This window comes from Pristis pectinata, chromosome 9 (assembly GCF_009764475.1).
Source record: "Pristis pectinata isolate sPriPec2 chromosome 9, sPriPec2.1.pri, whole genome shotgun sequence".
NCBI classification, from domain to species: Eukaryota; Metazoa; Chordata; class Chondrichthyes; order Rhinopristiformes; family Pristidae; genus Pristis; species Pristis pectinata.
The window spans coordinates 39192275-39212494 of record NC_067413.1 but is presented as its reverse complement, the minus strand read 5'-3'; the positions used below and the strand labels follow the sequence as shown (position 1 = coordinate 39212494).

General features: G+C 40.0%; 1 protein-coding gene across 2 annotated transcripts in view; it reads left to right on the top strand.

Annotated features, from left to right (window-relative positions):
- The first annotated feature begins 12083 nt into the window (after positions 1-12083).
- Positions 12084-20220, top strand: part of LOC127574611 (desmoplakin-like) — a 61540-nt gene continuing 53403 nt past the window's right edge. For both annotated transcript variants that reach the window (XM_052023760.1, XM_052023761.1), the window contains exons 1-2: positions 12084-12499; positions 15864-15960. In XM_052023760.1, coding sequence (XP_051879720.1) covers positions 12219-12499; positions 15864-15960 — 378 coding nt within the window. In that variant the 5' untranslated portion in view covers positions 12084-12218. The remainder of the gene's footprint in view (positions 12500-15863; positions 15961-20220) is intronic.

The window sequence follows — 20220 nt, the reverse complement described above, 5'->3', positions numbered from 1 at the left end:
TACACAGAGAGTTTTATTTCATGACCAGCTCTCTCAATCCTTTCAGTCCGATTTGTCACTGTAATTCTCCAATGGTGAGCAAAACCTTTCTCACACTGAGTATCAGAAAGTCCAAAGTTGCTGGCTTCTGTCCTAGATACCAACTTCATTTTTCTCCTTGGAAACTCTGAGGCTCAATCAGATTCTGCCACATCTTGACCAAATAGCCTTTCTATCATCAAGGTGCCTACATCCAGCTCACAAATGTTATATGGCTCATCACCATGCTTCAGCTCATCTGCTGCCAAAACACACACACCTCGCTGGGCTCCCATTTTCCTCCATCCATAGATGTGAGTGCATTCAAAACTCTGCTGCTTGCACTTAACTCTTATCCTTGCTCACAAACCAGCAACGCTTTTATCCTCGTTTTCAAATGCCTTCATGCACACATTTCTTTCTTGTTTCTTTGATCTCCTCCAACTCTACAATCCTTGAAGATACATGCACTTTGGGTTCCAGTCTCTTCTGCACCCCAATTTAACTGCTCCACACTGGTGGTCTCCAGCTGCCGAGACCCTAAACTCTGGAACTTTGTCCCAAAGCTTTACGTTTGCACCTCTTCCTCCTTCATTAATGATAGTCCTTAAAAGGATTTAATTTTTTAAACTATGTTCCTGGTTTGAGATGGTTTACTACAATCAAGCTTGTATAAATGAAGTTCATCACTAAATACGAAACAGGAGAAACAGGCATACTCATGTTATAAATTAAGATTTCCATTTAGTAGTAATTAAAAACCATTTTGGTTAAAATTCAATTTTTAAAATTATGTTCCTTCTTTGTGATGATTTTATTTAAATAGAGATGTTAATTAATGTGGACTCAAACACAAAATTCCAAAATTCCAAATGGCCAGATCTTCCTGCCAGAGGCAAGCTACTAACATATGTACATGGTGCTGCAATTATACCATAAGATGTGTTGCAGTTGCAATCCTAAATAGTGAGAACAAGTCCTGCCCATTGAACAATTGAAGAACTCTCAGCTGCAAGCCTGACAAAGCCTCTGAATGCTTCTGAATATCACTGACAATTACAAGCAACCAAAAACTAAAAAAATGTTTAAGACTAACCAATTCTTAATTCGGAACCATATAAATTAGTTAGCACGTGCCTTTGACCCTCCCATCTACTTCCTTACATTCAAATGAATGGATATGGAGGTCCTGCACCAGTTTTGCAAGCAAATCCCCCAATGCAGGTGCTGAGAAGTTTTGTGCTCCATTGTTGGACTTCGACACCAATGTGCTGTTAGGAAACTGCCTTCTGAATGGGAAATCCCAAACTCAATGTCAACACTTCCATGTAGAATTGACATATTTTTCCATCAAATTCCATCCCATAGGGTCCAAAGGTCTTGGAGAAATCTTACAACTTCACTAAAATATTTTTGTTTTAATTATTTTATTACTTCAAAATTCTGCCTCCTTTTATAAATGTAGAAAGCCACTCCCATACACAATTTCCAAGGAAAATTGACTGCAAAGGGAACTCTTACCGTAGGTTGATTCTATCTTTGACCATTACCATGTTACAGATCAATGCAGTTTCCACTCTTGTCCAGTGAATAAGAACATCCCTGAGGTGTCTTCAGGGATCTTAGTAGCATTCTAGCACAATAACAGAGGGAGAATGCAGAGTCTCTAAAGAGCCTAAAGCCTGTGTATCTCAAAAAGTATGTGCAGAAAATCATAAAGAATCCTTGGGATTACCCAATATTGCACAACTTGTAATCAGAATAAATAGATTTTGGATTGGAAGTGGATCCTCTAGGATGTTGTTCTTGCTATATCTTGGCATTTACTTAAGGCAGCCCCTGCATTAAGTACAAGAATGTTGGCAGGACTTGAGATCCTGAGTTATAGGGAGAAGTTGGGTAGGCTTGAACTTTATACGCTGAAGTGTAGGAGACTGAGGGGTGACCTTATAGAGGTTTATAAAATCGTGAGGGGCATAGATAAGCTGTATACACACAGTTTTCCCCCCAGGGAAAGAGAATCAAAAACTAGAGGGCATAGGTTCAAGGTGAGGGGGGAAAGATTTAAAAGGGACCAAAGGGGCAACTTCTTCATGCAGAGGGTGGTGCGTGTATGGAACGAACTGCCAGAGAAAGTGGTTGAGGCATTTAAATAACAACATTTAAAAGACATGGATAGGAAAGGTTTAGAGGTATATGGGCCAAACACAGACAAATGGAATTAGCTTAATGGGCATCTTGGTCGACATGGATGAGTTGGACCAAAGGATCTGTTTCCATGCTGTATGGCTCTATGGCTCTTTATAAAGCTGGAGATTAATACAAGGCTGGGCTTTCAGTTGGATTTGTTCCAAGTTTAGGCTGGGCTACATTTGGGGTGTGGTGCACTTTTCTTTACTTTATCAATTCACTTAATTAATACACAGAATTTGGTAGCTTTGATATATTCACTAAGTGTTCAACACCTCATTCCACAGACATGAATTTAAATGGTACAAGAGTAAATAATCAGCAACACTGGGGAAAAAATAACTAGGTACTTTATATTATTCGTTCCCAGGATTCTACAGGGAACATCTGCAATATGCACATTAAACTGACTTGTAAGAATCATTTCCAAGTCTATTGTCAAACTACTGTAAACATCAGTGTAAAAGCTGTAATGGTGTATAATTCAGTCCTTTTTAGGGACTACAATTTTTGGAAAACAATTCAAAATGCTTTAACTATTCTGCTGTAAGATTTAGGCCAATAATATTAAAAATCAATGTACTTTTTTAAAACTAGAATTAATAGTAATGGTTTATGTTTTACAATTCAATTGCTTCAAGTTAAATATGAACAAACATGAAAAATGAATTCTGCCAAGCCTAAATTTATTGGAGAAGTACATTGGTTGCAGCAATGTAGGTAACGCCCCTCCAAAACAACCCAGAGAATAGACTTAAAACAGCACTTTTTAAACAGTATATCTGTATGGGTGGGGCAGACTTTCCGTTCTGATGTGGAACCTTTCAAAATCGGAGCAGGGAATTGGATTTCAGGACTAGAAGTGCTGATGCTTCAATAGTTTCGCCAAAACCTACACACCCACCCAAGTAATCCCAAGGCATCATCAGTATAAGTTCATGAAATTTTTGCACTAAAATTCTAGGGTATAAAAAAGTTATCCCCAACCAGTGATGCAGATGTTGTCGCTGTTCTGTCTGAGCACTTCGACCAATATCCCTTTAAGTGTGCTTTACCCACGTGCTTTATGCTTTTGAGGCAAACAAACAGATACAGGATCCTGGTGCAAAACACCTTCATTCACACACAGAGTCCAGGGTTTGCTGCTCTTCATGAGGGTTGGTCTCCTGCCTCAGGTAGTGCTGATGCCATCTTCACTCCCTTGGTTGAAGCCCTCCAAGTTGGACTTCACTGGCTGCATCCTCTTTGGCTTTGCTGGCTATTGTCAAGGTTCTGCACTGTTGACCACCAGGCAGAGTTATCACTGCCCTGGCTTGCTGAGGGGGACAGTTATACCCCTGCTGTGGCCTTTCAGAAACTTCTCTCGGCTTGGACTTGGGACATATAGTTAGCATGTAAGTATCTGTGAGCGAGTGTGTAGCTAAAGCTGCATTTGCACTGGGATCCGTCTTGTGTCCTTTAGTTTGCCTCAAGAGTATTGAGCACCTCGGTAATGCATACTGAAATAATGGATATTGGTTGAGGTGCTCAGAAAGAATAGGAGCAACTCTGCATCTCTGGTTAAAGATAACTTTTTGATGCCCTAGAATTTTAGTGCAAAATCTTCATAAACTTATACTTGACCAATTGGAAAGTGGGAGGGCCATTGTGAGTCACTTCAAAGGATAATGAGTTTAGGAGCAGCTTTGAATGCAACCCTCCAAACATGGTAGAGGCAGGAAACTGAGGCTCCATTCTGTCTGTTTCTCTTTCCCTGGATCAACACTTATATTGAATATTCAATACAAGCTGATGAATGAGTTAGCATGTGATTAGTAACACCTCTTCTTGCCATGGTATCACTAACCTGCGAGTTGCTTGTGAATGTCTGACCCAGCTAGTTTTGTGGATTTGGCTCTCCACTAGACGAAGATCAGTTTGGCCAACCTTCCCATGATTCCCAGCTCCCTGTTCTGGGGAGCTACTTGGGCACATAGTTGTTAGTGCTTTGGCTAAAGGTAGACTGGGACTGGGAGTATTTTGAAGTGACCACAAGAATGTTTACAAACAAAGATAACACTAGGTTCCCAATTAAGGAAGATGGACATGACAAAACAAGAAAGGAGTGGTTTGTTCAACACTAAAGTGAGCATAATGTGAAAAGAAAACTAAATATGCAAAGTTTTGCGAGTGTTTTGTGCTGTACACCAGCCGAGTACTCAGGTGTATCAATGGACATTGTGTGCTCCCTTTCCCATAGCCAACTGACCACAAAGGAGAAGCTTATAATCATGTTACATCATCAACCTACATCAAATTGACTACATAGTAACACACCACTTGGCTCAACTGGTACATTGCCGTTTGTATACACCACACACACATACCTTCTCTCACGCTTTTTCATCCAATCCTATCAGCAAACCCTTCTAGTGCTTTTTCTCATGTTTATTTAGCTTCAGCTTACATACATCCATAGTAAAAGCAGGATTTTCTATCATATCATTAACTTTCTTCTTCAATCTTTTTATTAGTTTTCAAATTAATACAGATTAATATATCAATGTTTATACATGTAATACAAAGAGATCAGGAGAACAATCATGACATGGATAATCATAAAGAACAATAAAGTATATAAAAAAAACTGTAGATCCAACGATCTGTTAGTGAATGAATACAATATAAAAGAAAAAGATTTATTATAAAATATGAAAGAAAGAAAAAAAACTCCCCAAAACAATAAGAGAAATTATAAACAATATATCAAACCAAACTAAGCTAAAGAAAAAAAATCCAAAAAAAACAGAAAAAAAAACTGGACTAAAATTTCTCAATAGAAACAGCAATATTATGTCGTCAACTCCGTTCCTCTAAATTGAAAGGTTATTATAAGGGGATCTATATCATGTGAAAGTATTGAATAAATGGACTCCAAACTTCCTCAAATTTAAGCGAAGGATCAACAGTACCACTCCTAATTTTTTCCAAGTTTAAACATGATATAGTTTGAGAGAACCATTGAAAAGTAGTAGGGGGTAACTGGATCCTTCCATTTAAGCAAAATGGATCGTTTGGCCATTAATATAACAAAGGCAATCATACGGTTAGCGGAAGCATATCATATCATTAACTAGTGTGCTCTAGTAACATGCACTGCAGAGGGAATGGCTAGATATTGGGTTCATTAGCATATTTGATTAACCAGCACCTATCAGGTCCAGCACATGCCAGATAGCAGAGCTTTTACTATATGTTATTCATCTCAATTGCTCCTTCTGGTAGTGTGTTCCACATTCTCACCGCTCTTTATCTAAATGTGCTTACCCTGAATTCTCTGATGGATTTTCTAGTGAATCCCCTATAGTGATTACTCCCAGTTTTGATCTCCTTCCAGGTGGAAAAACTTTCCTCAGAACTACTAAATGTAACAACCATGAACATTAAGGTTTTGTTTTTGCACTGTTTCTTCCTTTGTATATATTTTTTATTATGAATAAAGTTTATTTTTGAAAATCAAAAAAACTTTCCTCACAACTACCCTGTTAAATACTTCTATTACTATATAGGACTTGTTCTGCTCACTTCTCTTTCATGATAGTTTTAACAATATGTTCTGGTATTCTTTCTGAACCTTTCTTAAATCTAATCAGGTGTCCTTGCAAACTTTTAATATGATATAGTCTGGACTATTGGAGAATAAACAGTGCAGTGCAATAAGACATCCCTTATCTCAGGACCATTGACTACTGAAAGACAGGTCTTCCTAATTAAAAGGATTTAAAATAAGCCATGAAACTTCCAGTGCCGATCTAAAATTTTACTTCCTTCTTTGTTTTCCTCCAGCAGCATTATTGCATGTTTTGTAATGCTTTGGAAACACATTCATGCATGGATTATTCAGTGATATTCACCCATTTGTTTTTTTATGCATTACTGTGAAGTGCCTTGTATGTTCAAATACCTGATAATCATTTCTAACATTGTGTGTCAGCCTGTGATTTGGGAAGCTGATCAAGTTATAAAGCTAAAGGAAATATTACAACTAACACAACTGAAATGAGAACCTCAAGGACGTGCAGACAGGGGAAGATACGGTTAGCAGAACTCATATACAATTCAGAGGGAAAGCAAGAATCATTAAAACAAATTTAAAATGTAACAAGGGAAAACATTCATAAAATACTCAAAATACTGACCCAAATGTATGAAAGAGATCAAAAGTAATAAGTAGTAATGAGGTAAATGCAAAGTTCATGGTACCTTCTCTGTTGTTGTTGCAAGCAGTTTCAGATGTACAACTCAATGAAATCCTGGAATTAGAATGTGCAGTAAAAAGAAACTTTAAAATATTTTTAAATTACTCTCAACTTGGTGATTATACTACACATTCTGGGAGCAGGGTACACCAATCAATTAAATAGAAATATGGGAAAAAAATTGGGGTCAAAGTATTAAAGATACACTGGTAAATGAAAGGCTTTACTGATAAGTTTGAGAGCCGACTGCTCAATGGAGCTAAACATTTAAAATAATTCTTAAAAACTTCAGTTATATAATGGTTTAAGTTTCTTTTATCAAAAAGGTGGAAATTGAAAATACCAGAATGTGAGAGTGAGAGTTTCAATATCACATTGAATGCTTGCTTTGACTTCCAAAGTTAAGTCTTTCTTTCACTCCTTTGGTTTAAACCAAGCTTCTTTTTTAAGTCAAAAGTCAGCAGATTCTTTGCATGCCTCTACATGCAAATGGAGATTAAATGGGCCAACAGATTTGAAACAAGAAATAAATACCATCAATCTGACTCCACCTAGTGAAGCTGCACTCTATATATAAAAAAAGAATGGACTTTCTGGTCTAACTAGAAATTTAAGGTACATCATAATTTTGACAGTTTCAATTTTTGTATTTGGAGAAGTTTAAAACTCAATTCACAATTTAACACCAAAGGCATTTCCATTTTGAAACAAAAATGTCTCAATTTCCAACACTCCATGCCATCATAATATTAAATCAGTTACCCAAAACAATTTACCTTGCTTGGTTGTATACTTTGGCATTGTAAGATTAGTTACATCAATTACACAAAATCTATTTCAGACTAAATCTTAACTGATGAAAGGCTGTAATTATTCATTGGAGCCAATATTTTCAGCTCCTACCACATTAAATTCACCTGGCGAAAAAAAATCTGTACACTTAAGCAAAGGAACCTGCAACAACCTAGTAAAGTACATAATGAAGACTTGGTTTCCAGTCTTTGTTGGGGTACAACCCAAAGTTGAAATCATTTAGTTAGAATGCAAAGAAATCCTGCCTCCTGGTAAAACAAACACTCTTTCTATTTCAGGATATTTATACTCTAATCACTTCTGTTAGCAATAGTAGGACTTTCCATTATCAAGAGCTCCTCCTTCCCAGCAGGACTACTTAAAACAAATATGGAAAATGCTGGAACAGCATTAACATTTCAGGTTGATAACCTTCCATCAGACCTAAATGATCCTGTTTCTCTCTCCACAAAAGCTGCCTGACCCGCTGAATACTTCCATCGCTTCACTTTTATTTCCAATTTCCAGCATCTGCCATTTATTACATTATGTTTAACAACTCCTCTTCCCCCACCACCTCCCCCCCACCCCAACTCCCACAATTAGAGGGAAGTAACATGGAGATATGAGAGACTGCAGATGCTGGAATCTGAAGCAAAAAAACGAGCTGCTGGAGGAATTCAGTGGGTCAGGCAGCATCTTTGGAGGGAAATGGACAGTCGAGTTCCTCCAGCAGCTCACTTTTTGTCCCACAACACTTAGCTCTTCTCAAACTCAACCCCAACTACTGTCTCTTATTGAAGTTCCAACTCACTTACAAAGAGAAAAAGGTAGTTTGATTGCTATGTGATCTATGTAGAATCAGGATATATTCTAGAAATTAGAATGTAGATTTGACCATTTCATTTCATTTGTAAATACTTCTATTATCTTTTCATTAGAATCTTGATATTTATTGAAATATTCTAGATATCTGTAGGCTAGTTTTATCTATGTTTCAGTACACTATAGATGTTGAGAGGGGAAAGATCTAAAAGAGACCTAAGGGGCAACCTCTTCACACAGAGGGTGGTGCCTGAACCGAGCTGCCAGAGGAAGTGGTTGAGGCAGGTACATTAACAGCATTTAAAAGACACTTGAACAGGTACATGGATAGGAAAAGTTTAGAGGGATATGGACCAAACATAGACAAATGGGAAAGCTTGGCCAGCATGGATGAGTTGGGCCGAAGGGCCTGTTTCCATGCTGTATTGCTCTGTGACTAAATAACTCCAATAATTGGAAATCTGAAATTAAAGTGCAAGAAACACCCAACATGTTAGGCAGCATCCACAGAGAGAGAAACTTTTAATGTTTCAGGTTGAAGACTCTTCGTCAAACATCCATTTATTGGTCTGAGTTTTATTTCAACATACTACACGTCAATAGTCCTTTGATGTTCAAATTAAGTCGAGTTTATCGTCATGTGCACAAGTACAGAGAGGTACAGGGACAATGAAAAACTTGCTTGCCTGCTCACAGGCCCATAGGTTCAGACAACATACAGAACATAAATTATACAAGACACTGAAGAGGAAAAAACTGTGCAAAACAAGACATTAGTGCAAAAGAATTCCACAATCAGAGACAGGTCCATAGTAGTGCAAGAGGTGATTCGTGGTGTTCCATTGCTGAGGTAGGATTAGGGCTGATGGTTGCAGGAAAGTAGCTGTTCCTGAACCTGGTGGTGTGGAACTTCAGGCTTCTGTACCTCCTACCAGACGGCAGCAGCGAGAAGAGGGAATGAGCCCGATGGTGGGAATCCTTGAAGATAGATGTTGCCTTCTTGAGGCAGCACCTCCTGTAGATGTCGTCAATGGTGGGGAGGGGTGTGCCTGTGATGGACTGGGCTGTGTCCACTATGCGTTATCTCACCCACCCTGAACTGTGTTTTTTTAATTTCAAAAATAAACTTTATTCATAATATTCTTTATACATAAAGAATAAACACAGTGCAAAACTCTAATATATTCTTAGTGTCATTTGGTCAATACATTCAGTTGTGTTAACACTTTAAAAAAAGGCACCATTGCCACTCATGTAACCCCCTTGGGTGTAACACCCTTCCGTTGTTTGATGGGCTTCTCCACCTGACTCAGCCCCTCCATTTCCAGTAGTGGAAGCACCCTAGACCCTAGAATGCACAAGGCTTGATCAGTAAGTTTGTGGATGACACAAAATTAGGAGGTGTTGTTGATAGTGCAGAAGGTCATCGTCGATTACAGAGGGATCTTGATCAGTTAGGAAGCGGGCCGAAGAGTGGCAAATGGATTTGATTACAGGTAAGTGTGATGTGATGTGTCATTTTAGAAAGTCAAACCAGTGTAGGACTTATACTATGAATGGTAGGGCACTAAGGAGTGTAACAGGACAGAGGGACCTAGGAGTGCAAGTGCATAGTTTGTTGAAAGTGGCATCACAGGGAGACAGGTTGGTGAAAAAGGTATTTAGGACGCTGGCCTTCATCAGTCAGGGCATTGAGTTGCAGTTGTACAAGTCATTGGTGAGGCCTCATTTGGAGTACCGTGTACAGTTTTGGTCACCCTGTTATAGGAAAAACGTGGTTAAACTGGAAAGAGTGCAGAAAAGATTTACGAGGGTGTTGCCAGGACTAGAGGACCTGAGTTATAGGGAGAGGTTGGCCAGGCTAGGTCTTTATTCCTTGGAACATAGGAGAATGAGGGGTGACCTCATAGAGGTGTTTAAAATTACGAGAGGCACAGACAAGGTGGATAGTAACACTCTTTACCCCAGTCCAAAACTAAGGGGTAGAGATTTAGGATGAGAGGGGAAAAATTTAGAAGGGACCTGAGGGGCAACTTTTTCATGCAGAGGCTGGTGAGTATATGGAATGAGCTGCCAGAGGAAGTAGTTGCAGCAGGTACAATCACATCATTTAAGAAGCACTTGGATGAGTATATGGAGGGGTGGGGCTGAGAGGGATATGGGCAGAACACAGGAAATCGGGACTAGCTGGGAGGGCACCATGGTCAGATCGACTCGTTGGAATGAAGGGCCTGTATCTATGCAGTGTTGCTCTACGACTCTACAGTGTGGTCCTTCTCCACAGAGCCTTTGCATTGGCTGCACTGAGCTTCAGTGCATCCCTCAGCACGAACTCCTGCAGCCTGGAATTTGCCAGTCGGCAGCATTCGTTTACGGACATCTCACTGTGCTGGAAGACCAACAGGTTTCAGGCAAGACCGTGTATCATATGTATATGGAGTGTGTGGAGTTGAAGCTCCTACTTGAACAGGCTGCTCCATGCCTTCTGGCTGAACTTTAGTCTTAACCTCATAATGTTTGGTCACCCAGTGCAGAGGGTGGCAGATCGGGAGGAGGATGTCCTGGTTGTTTTGCTCCTGAGCCTGGCCAAACATGGGTCATGAACACCGGCAGCTGAGGGCTCCCACCTGAGGCAACTGCCTGGCCATCTTCCAGGGTTACATTTGTGCCTGTGTATACCTCAAGAAAGAACACTCAGTGTCCACTGGCACCCTGGAGGTGTTCCAGGACTATTAGACACCACAGGGGATTGAATGCATCCTGGATCAGGATGATAACATTGTAATTTGAAGTTTGATTGTTGTAGTTTGTAATATTTGATGTAGTGCTGTAGTACTTATAATAAACTTGCTTTTGTAAAAAAAAGACAAGTTTCAGGCAAACCAAAGAGTGTCTTTCACCAAGCTGATGATCTTTCAGCAGTACTTGACATCATTAACTTAAAAGAAACTGAAGAGAGTTACGTCCCTCCATGGACTCTGTCTACACTTCTCAGCCAACATAATCAAAGACGTCCGCCTCCCTGCAGACATTCTCTCTTCTCCTCCCTCCCATCAAGCAGAAGATACAAAAGCCTGAAAGCATGTACCACCAGGATCAAGGACAGCTTCTATCCCACTATTATAAGACTATTTAACATTCCCCTTGTACAATAAGAAGGGCTTTTGACCTTGCAATCTACATTGGCATGGTCTGCCTGCACTGCACTTTCTCTGTAACTGTAACACTTTATTCCGCATTCTGTTATCGTTTCCCCTTGTACTACCTCAATGTACTAATGTGATGAAATGATCTGTATGGATGGCATGCAAAACAAAGTTTTCTACTGTACCTTGGTACATGTAACAAAAATAAACCAATTTGCTTAATTAGTAAACTACCCACCATTGGTAGAATGTACAGGAGGTGCTACCTCAAGAAGGCAGCATCCATCAAAGATTCCCCACCATCCAGGCCATGCCGTCTTTTTGCAGGAGATACAGAAGCCTGAAGTCCCACACAAGCAGGTTCAAGAACAGCTACTTCCCTCCAACCATTTGGTTCTTGAACCAATTGGCAAAACCCTAATCACTACAGTTTAGAAACACTATGATCACTTTTGCTCTAAAATGTACTTAATTTTTTTTGTTCTGATTGGGTTCTTTCTTGTAAAAAAAATTGTGTAGATGCTTTTTTTGTGAATGCTGCTTATATTGTGAATGCCTGTGATGCTGCTGCAAGTAAGTTTTTCATTGCACCTGTACATACGACAATAAACTCGACTTTGAAAACTATGACTTTAGTTCAGCACAAGATCGTGGGATGAAGGGCCTGTTCCTGTGCTGTTCTGTGTTCTAAATCACCTGTCAGAAAGCCCCACACTGGGCTGAGCTGCTGCCGGCTAATTGGTGGTTCAGGTTTGAGTGTAGGGAGGGCAGGCCCGGCCCGATTACTCAGGTATGGGCGGCTGCCCAGGAGGGTGTAACCAAGCTGCACCCTAAACTGGGTGGAGTGTGCGCAGCCAAAGCGGGATTGTTCCTGTAGTTTACCTGCAGTGTCGCAGGAAGGCGCAGAGACGGGCGGCTGGCTGGATTCCTTCCTTCCGTGTCCCGTGAAGTAGTCAGGAATAGTTGGAATTCCAGGGGCGAACCTCGGCCCGGAGACAGACGCGACGCCATGAGCTTTCACGGCTCGCAGACGGGGCTCAACCGGCGACTGTCGGACCGTCGCTTCCCGCCCGGCGACTTCACGGCCCGCAGCGACGGACAGGTCGAGGGCTTCCCGCCCTTACACCAGCAGTACGCGGGAGTCGGAGGGTCACATCTGGCCGGAACCCAGATGTATGGGACGGTGGGAGGTAGAAGCGAGACCCAGCACACCATCACCAAACAACGCTCGCTCTATAGCCCCAGGAACTCCCGCACCTACGACTTGATCGAGCAATCCCAGAACGTCAGGTAAATACTACCTCAACCAATCCTCCAAAGCCGGTCAAGCAACTTTCCTTTTTTTTAAGGGACAAAAAGTTTCTTCATTTGAATGTTTTGGGACGTATTTTTTCTTGATACCTTTTAAAAAAAACATGAGATTTTCTTTGGGAAAACAACATGCAAGTTGGCTAAGGGTTCCTGGACTACAACAAAAACCTGCACTGGGTGTGCCCTGGCTCTGCTGCTGCTGTCTCTTAGTTATGGCAAGTTCTAGTTCAAGTCGCATGTTTCAACAAGTTTGCCAATTTGCAACCAATAGCGTTAAGTAGGACCACCTATTTCTATTTGAAATTTTAAGTTTTTTTGTAAATAACTCGGTGAAAGAAGGCAATACTATGGACTTGCTTTTTTTTGCACTAATGTCTTGTTTTACACTGTCTTTTTCTTCACTGTGTCTTGTATAATTTATGTTCTGTGCAACAAACAACCAGCTGGAGGAACTCAGTAGGTCGAGCAGCATCTGTGGGAGGAGGACAAAGTCTTTCATTGTGCCTGTACCTCACCTTATTTATGCATGTGACAATAACTCAACTTGACGAACTTTAACACCTTCACTCTGTCCGCTGCAACAGCCAGGATCTCCTGGTGGCCACCCAATTTAATTCCACTTCCCATTCCCACACTGATTATGCTTGTCCACATCCTCCCCTACTGCCAAATTGAGGCTAGATGCAGATTAGAGGAATAACACCTCATATTCTGTCTTGGTGGTCTCCAACCTGACAGCATCAACATCGATTTCTCTAATTTCCAGTAACCCCTTTCCCCGGGCCCTGCCTGCCTGCCCACCTGTCTGCCCATCACCCACACCTTCCTTCCTCTGGTTCCCCACCTCCTTCCCTTTATTCCATGTTCTACTGTCCTCTCCCCTCAGATTCCTCCTCCTTCAATCCTCTGCCTCTTCCAGCTATCACCTCCCAGCTTCTCACATCATCCCCACTTTACTACCCTCCCCCACCTACCTACCTACCTTCCCCCCTCACCTGGATTCGCCAGCTTGTGCTCCTCCCCGCCCCCCCAACCCTTTTATTCTGGCTTCTGCCCTCCTTCCAGCCCTAATGAAGGGTTTCAGGCTGAAACATTGACTGTTCATTTCCCTCTATGGATGCTGCCTGACCTGTTGAGTTCCTCCAGCATTTTGTGTGTGTGTAACTCCAGATTTCCAGCATTGCAGTCTCTCTTGTGTCTAAACTTTAACAAGCATTTCCAGTGCTTGGGTTAGGGACTTAGACCTTGCCAATATTTATCCATCAAGCAACATGAATAAAACAGATTATCTGGCCACTTGTTGCAATATGGGACCTTGCTCTGTACAAATTGGTTGGGTGTGGTGAAATGGCACAGAAGAGGAGTTGAGGCCAGTATTGTCATAGAAATTGCCAGCACCATCACTTTCCTGATTGAGTGTTTCAACCTGAAACCTTCACAATTCCTCTATCCCCACAGATGTTGCTTAGCCTGCTGAGTTTCTCCAACAGATTTTTTTTGTGCTCATCATATTAAATGGGGTGGGGGCAGGCTTGAAGGGTCTGATGGCATACCCCTTCTCCTATCTTCTTGAGTTCATTTTCCTCCTTTATGATTGTGACTTACCCTCATTGGTGCATTCCAAACTTTATCCAAATCTTAACTCCCACCTCCTCTTCCCTGCCTCCTTTATAATCTACAGTATGGGAGTGTCTCAATTCTTAATATTCATAGTTTTGCTTTCATATCATTGCACAGCCAAATTATATCCATTAGCACTTCCAGTTCCTATGAGATCACTGCATTGCTTTAGCACATCAGTGGTTTTAAACACTACCATTGGTATCCATGCCCTCAGCTGCCACACCACTCCCCAGTTGAATTTTTTGTTACCTGTTCTGATGGTCTTGTGCTAAAATGTATATCATAAAGCTCCTATGACTTGCTATGCATGTAAATATAACTCATTTTTGTTCTACCTTCCTTCGATGACTTTTTAAAAATTATATATATAAGGGACAGGATCAGGCAGAACTCCTGTGAATTACTGATGTGAGTCAGGGGTACTTACTAAATACACTGTATACCACGTTATGTCTGTTTGGGCAATGGAAAATCACACTTAGAGCATTCACAAATCACTACCCAAAAATTGAGATGCAGAATAAAATTTGCTGTCATGGAATTTATGCGGGGAGGGATGGGGGTAGTAAGTAAATAATTTTTTTTCGCAACTCTCATTTCTTGATGCATGCACAGATGACTTGGCTTTGTGTTACAGAAAATCACGATGTAGACAGCTTTCAAGGAATGCAACTCCCAGTGACATACGGGTCACCTGTAGTGAGATATTAGACCATAAGATATAGGAGCAGAATTAGGCCATTTGGCCCATTGAGTCTGCTTACCATTCAATTATGATATGTTTTCAGCCCCATTCTCCTGTCTTCTCCTCGTAACCCTTAATGCCCTTGCCAATCAAGAACCTATAAATCTCTGCTTTAAATACCCCCAATGACTTGGCCTCTACAGCCCTCTGTGGCAAGAATTCCATGGATTCACCACCACCTGACTGAAGAAATTCCTCCTCACCTCAATTTTAATGGGGAAATCCCTTTATTCTGAGGCTGTGCCCTCAGATCTTGGACTCTCCTACTAATGGAAACATCGTCTCCACATCCACCATTTTCAGGCCTTTCAGTAGATTTCAATGAGATCCCCCTAATCCTTCTGAATTCTATTGAGTAAAGACCCAGAGACATCAAAGTCCTCGTATGCCAAGCCTTTCATTCCTGGGATCATTCTTGTGAACCTCCTCTGGACCCTCTCCAGGGCCAGCATATCTTTCCTTGGATACAGGGCCTAAAATTGCTCTCTATATTACAAATGTATTCTGAGTTATGTTGCCCTAATTATTATAGGGAAACTATGTGAATTTACGAGAGAGCATGTTGTAAGCCAACAATTTGAGTAAATTGAGGATCCATGGGAAACATAATCTTGTTTTTATTTCCCCCAAGGATGTTGCAACCTATCCATCTTCACCTCCTGACTTAATATTTCTCTCCTGTTTTCAATTTTTATTTTTGCTTTCCAATTTGTTTTATGTTTAAATATTTCATTTTCTTAACTAAAGTACATGTTTTACATGGGCACTGTACACAATTTCTATATGACGTGTACAAATTAATTTATTTCAGAATAAATTTTCTAAAATGTTGTGTGCTAACAATTTATGGATTCTCCTGTTATACGAGGATTGATATGTATTCAAGTGTGGAATTATTTTCATGTTACTGTACAGAATGAAGTAATTTGTTATACACAATGCATATACTTCTACACATTTTTTTTTCTTTCTAAGTGTTATGGATTTGCTGAAGACCCGCCATAATATCAGCCTTGAACTAACAGAAAATTGTGCACTTAAACTTAGTGAAGCAGAGAAGATGCTGCAACAGGTATGTTCTTTCTCCAGTTGAACCTAGAGTTCACTCCAGTAACAGTTTTCATTGCACTGAACAACAAGATAAAATGCTCATGTTCCCACAGCCTTAAAGTAACCAAGATCAAAAATAGTTTACAAAAGTACTACTATTTTGCCTCAAATAAAAGTATGTAATCCTTGTATGTTTTTAATAAGTTTAAGGCCATTTTTAAGATTTTTTTTTCCTTAGCTGTAGTTTTAAATTTGATTTTAACTTCGGTGCAATTTCAAGATATGACCAGACTATTGACTTCAAAGCTTTTATTGTGCTGTGTAGAGAAGCTGAGGGGGGTTTGGGGTGCAACATGAAACTGATGCTGTTGCACCACCCATCACTTTCATTGAGATAATAGAACTAATTATTGGGTGGTGTGTATAAAAGGCAGCCAACAAGGCTGTCCCGTTTGTGCTTGGGAGTGGGTCACTTGTGCCAAGGTTTCACCTACATTTAGGTCACTTCATATCTTTTGTCCTCACCAAATTCTTAACAACATTACTGTCTACTCAATTCCCCTCATGTTTAACTAGCTCTCCTTAAATACATCTTGGTTGTTGGCTAATTGTTTTTCCCTGCATCATGGTATTCTGTCAAGTTTGTGATGCTTGTATGTGGTTGCATAGATGCAGGATGTCTTCCAATACCTCAACCTTCTGGCAAGCCTAAGTGATATTCTGAAACTCAGCAGGTATCCTTCTCGTCCCCTGCTATTACTTCAGGAGGTGCTCAGGAAATCTCCTGGGAAAATGCCAAGAATGGTTAATTGCAAAGCTTTGCTGGCTCTCTGGTATATTCTCACAGGGTTCCTGCGGGGAGAAGGAAACCATTGAGGAATGCCCTAGCTTTGGCTTTTATTTTAGTAGTAACAATGTATGAATTGTGCAGAAACCACAACCAAGTATCAACTGTCTTTGTCTCCAACATCCATAAATGCATGCTTACAGCAAGGAATCAAAGCTGATCCTTTTCTCCTTAATCCTGGAATTAAGGCTGATAGCAGTATTGTACTGCTGTTCTGACTGCATGTTCAACCAGTTCATCTCTAATTGAGAAATACACCCAGGATCATCTTGCCCATTTTAGGATCCTCTTGTCCATTTATTTGCCTTCATGTGTTGTGTTATAAATGCTGGGCAGCATAATATTAGAATTTCAATTGAGGATTTACTGTGGTCTATGCTTTTATGATTGTTGATGTGCCCATGTTTCCCATGCAGTTATTTCTCTTTAGAACAAGAAGCAAGTTAAAGTTCAAATTCAAGTTTATTGTCATGGGCATACATACCTAGAGTATAAATCCCATGAAAATGAGCTTTTTGCAGCATTAGCACAGTGTATTACAAACATGACCTCCCTGCCTATTGCTGTGTCTTACTCCTTTCCTTAAAATATATAGCACAGGTTAAATGGTGGACTATTTTATGCATTTGCAAATTTTATGAGTGAAGTATATTTTTGAGGGTAAAAAATGACAATAAGGATGTCTTAAGTTATTTCTGTATCATCCCTTGGCAAATGTTGCATTGGACCCAGACCGTGCCTTGCAGTCACCTCTTGCAGGACAGCAGTGGTTACACTTGTCATTTGTGGCTGCACAGCTCCTGATTTCTATGAGGGAACCAAGGCCCTGCCCATTGACTGCCCTGAAGGTCTTTTCCATTGTTTCTGATGATCATGAAGTTTTAGAAACTGTTGAAAGATGTTAAAAACAAAATTAATAGAATTTATTTAAATCTATGCACAGCATGTAACTTAAAAACATCGAATTAAAATCAGGTTTTGACTGAAACTATGGAAAAAATTTTAGGATTTAATTTAATCTATGATTTAATTATGAAAATATGTCCAGAATCACTGGACAAAATTAAGAATGAATGGGAAAGTGAACTCCAGAAATCTATACTTACAGAGACTTGGAAGAAAATTCTTCATTTAGTTAATACCTCTTCAATGTGTGCCAGACACTCGTTCATATTGTTTAAGGTAGTTCACAGGACCCTTATGTCCAAAGATAAGCTAGCTTGTTTTTATAACCATATAAATCCTATATGTGACAGATGTAAATCAAAGGTGGCTTCTTTGACACATATGTTTTGGTCCTGTCCTCTTTTGGAAAAATACTGGAAAGATATTTTTAATATTACTAAAATTTTTGGATTACCAAGGATAGAGTCTGGCCATTTATCTGCTTCCGCTAACCGTATGATTGCCTTTGTCACATTAATGGCCAAACGATCCATTTTGCTTAAATGGAAGGATCCAATACCCCCTACTATTTTTCAATGGTTCTCTCAAACTTTATCATGTTTAAACTTGGAAAAAATTAGGAGTGGTACTGTTGATCCTTCGCTTAAATTTGAAGATATTTGGAGTCCATTTATTCAATATTTTCACATGATGTAGATGCCCTTTCAATAACTTTCCAACTTAGAGGAGCAGAGTTGATGACATAATATTGCTCTGTTTCTACTGAGAAATTTTAGTCCAGTCTTTTTTCTTTTTTTTTAATTTTTCTGTTTAGTTTATATTGTTTATAATTTTTCTTATTGATTTGGGTTTTTTTTCTTTTTTTAATTTATATAATCTTCTTTCCTTTCTTTTATATTATATTCATTTACTAAGAGATCATTGGATCTACAGATTTTTTATCTCTTATTGTTCTTTATGATTACCTATGCCATGATTGTTATCCAGATCTCTTTGTATTACATGTACAAACATTGATGCTATATATTAATCTGTATTAATTTGAAAACTAATAAAAAGATTGGGGGGAAAAAAAATCAGGTTTTGAGATTACCAGCCATTTACCTTATTGTTTTATTCCTGAGTAATACCATGGCATCTAGTCTATAGTGTTGCGATGTGTACAGAGATGGCTGATTAGACCAACTGGGGCTTGAAAGTTCCTTTCACACAGGTGACAGAGGTGTATCTTGATTTTCAGGATTCCTCTTTGCTTCATCCATTCTAGCCTCCTCACAGGAGTGAGCACTACATTTTTGAGGATGTGTCAAACAGAATGATCCAACGCTTGTGTCAATATCAGTGACCCTTGTCAAATAAATTGGGCTGCACTAGATGTGCCAATCATAGTTGATGTAAAGTTGAAAGGACAATGCATAGCGTATCTGTCCCCTCAGCTCACTATGTTGTAGGACTGAAACTGGGCTCAGTGACGAGTCCAGGGCTGCAGTGGGTGGTTAGATGCACCTCCCTCTAATCCTCTTGAGCACTTGTTATTTCCAAACTACAGTCAGCAGCTATGGAAGTCCAGACACGATGACGTGCACGTGGCAGTGAGCTGGCATGTTCCTTCAAACCATCACCACGTTTTTTTAAAATCAATGTTGAAAACTCAGACTGAAGTCACAATAAAACAATATAATTTGAAAGCTGAACTTTCATTGCAAAACAATGAATGATTTGATTTGTATTTAGAAGGTTGAAGAATATCCTGGTCAGTCTTTTAATATCATAAAATGATTTAATAGATAACTGTTTCTTTAGCTGAGGTAATCTAGAATAAAGAAACAGATATATAAAGTATTGGGAATCAAAGCAACTTATTTAAGTTGAAAATTAAATTAAATGGCAGAGCAGGCTTGAATGGAGGAATAGCCTACTGCTGTTCCTTGTGCCACTTGATGTGAGGTGCTGCTCTCCTCTTAAATCCTTTCCCACCCTCTCCCCATGCAAGAGTATTTTATTCACTGATTTTGTACCAAGTATTATTTCAGGAGCCACTAACCAAAGCTTAAGGCCAAAAATTTTGGGAAGAATTTCATATCGAAAATTTTGCAAATAACACTAGCAAATTTGTGTGAAAGTTTCATTTGGTTTCTATAGTGCAGGAATTGGCAGAGATCAGTAGAAGCTGGAATCCAGCAGGGGGCAGGAGTGTGCCTGGAAGAGAGGCTGAAGGTCCATGGTGGACTTAGTGGTCAATGTAGCTGGGAGGGAGGTGAGAGATCCTGGGGTGGTGATGCGGTAGCAATTGGTGGTCAGGAGCAAGACTTGAGTCCCTGCTGGTAGTGGCTAGGTTGAGGGGCAGCTCAGAGGGAGGCTGGAGAAATGCTAAGACCCTGAAGGGAGGCAAGAGACCCTAGGGAAAGGAAAGCTGGAAACTCTAGTGGGGTGGAAATGTTGGTAATCTTCTGGAAGGTTTTGTGGTTTGGAAGATGTGGCCTGTTGCAGTCATCGAGTCGTACAGCATAGAAACAGGCTCTTCGTCCC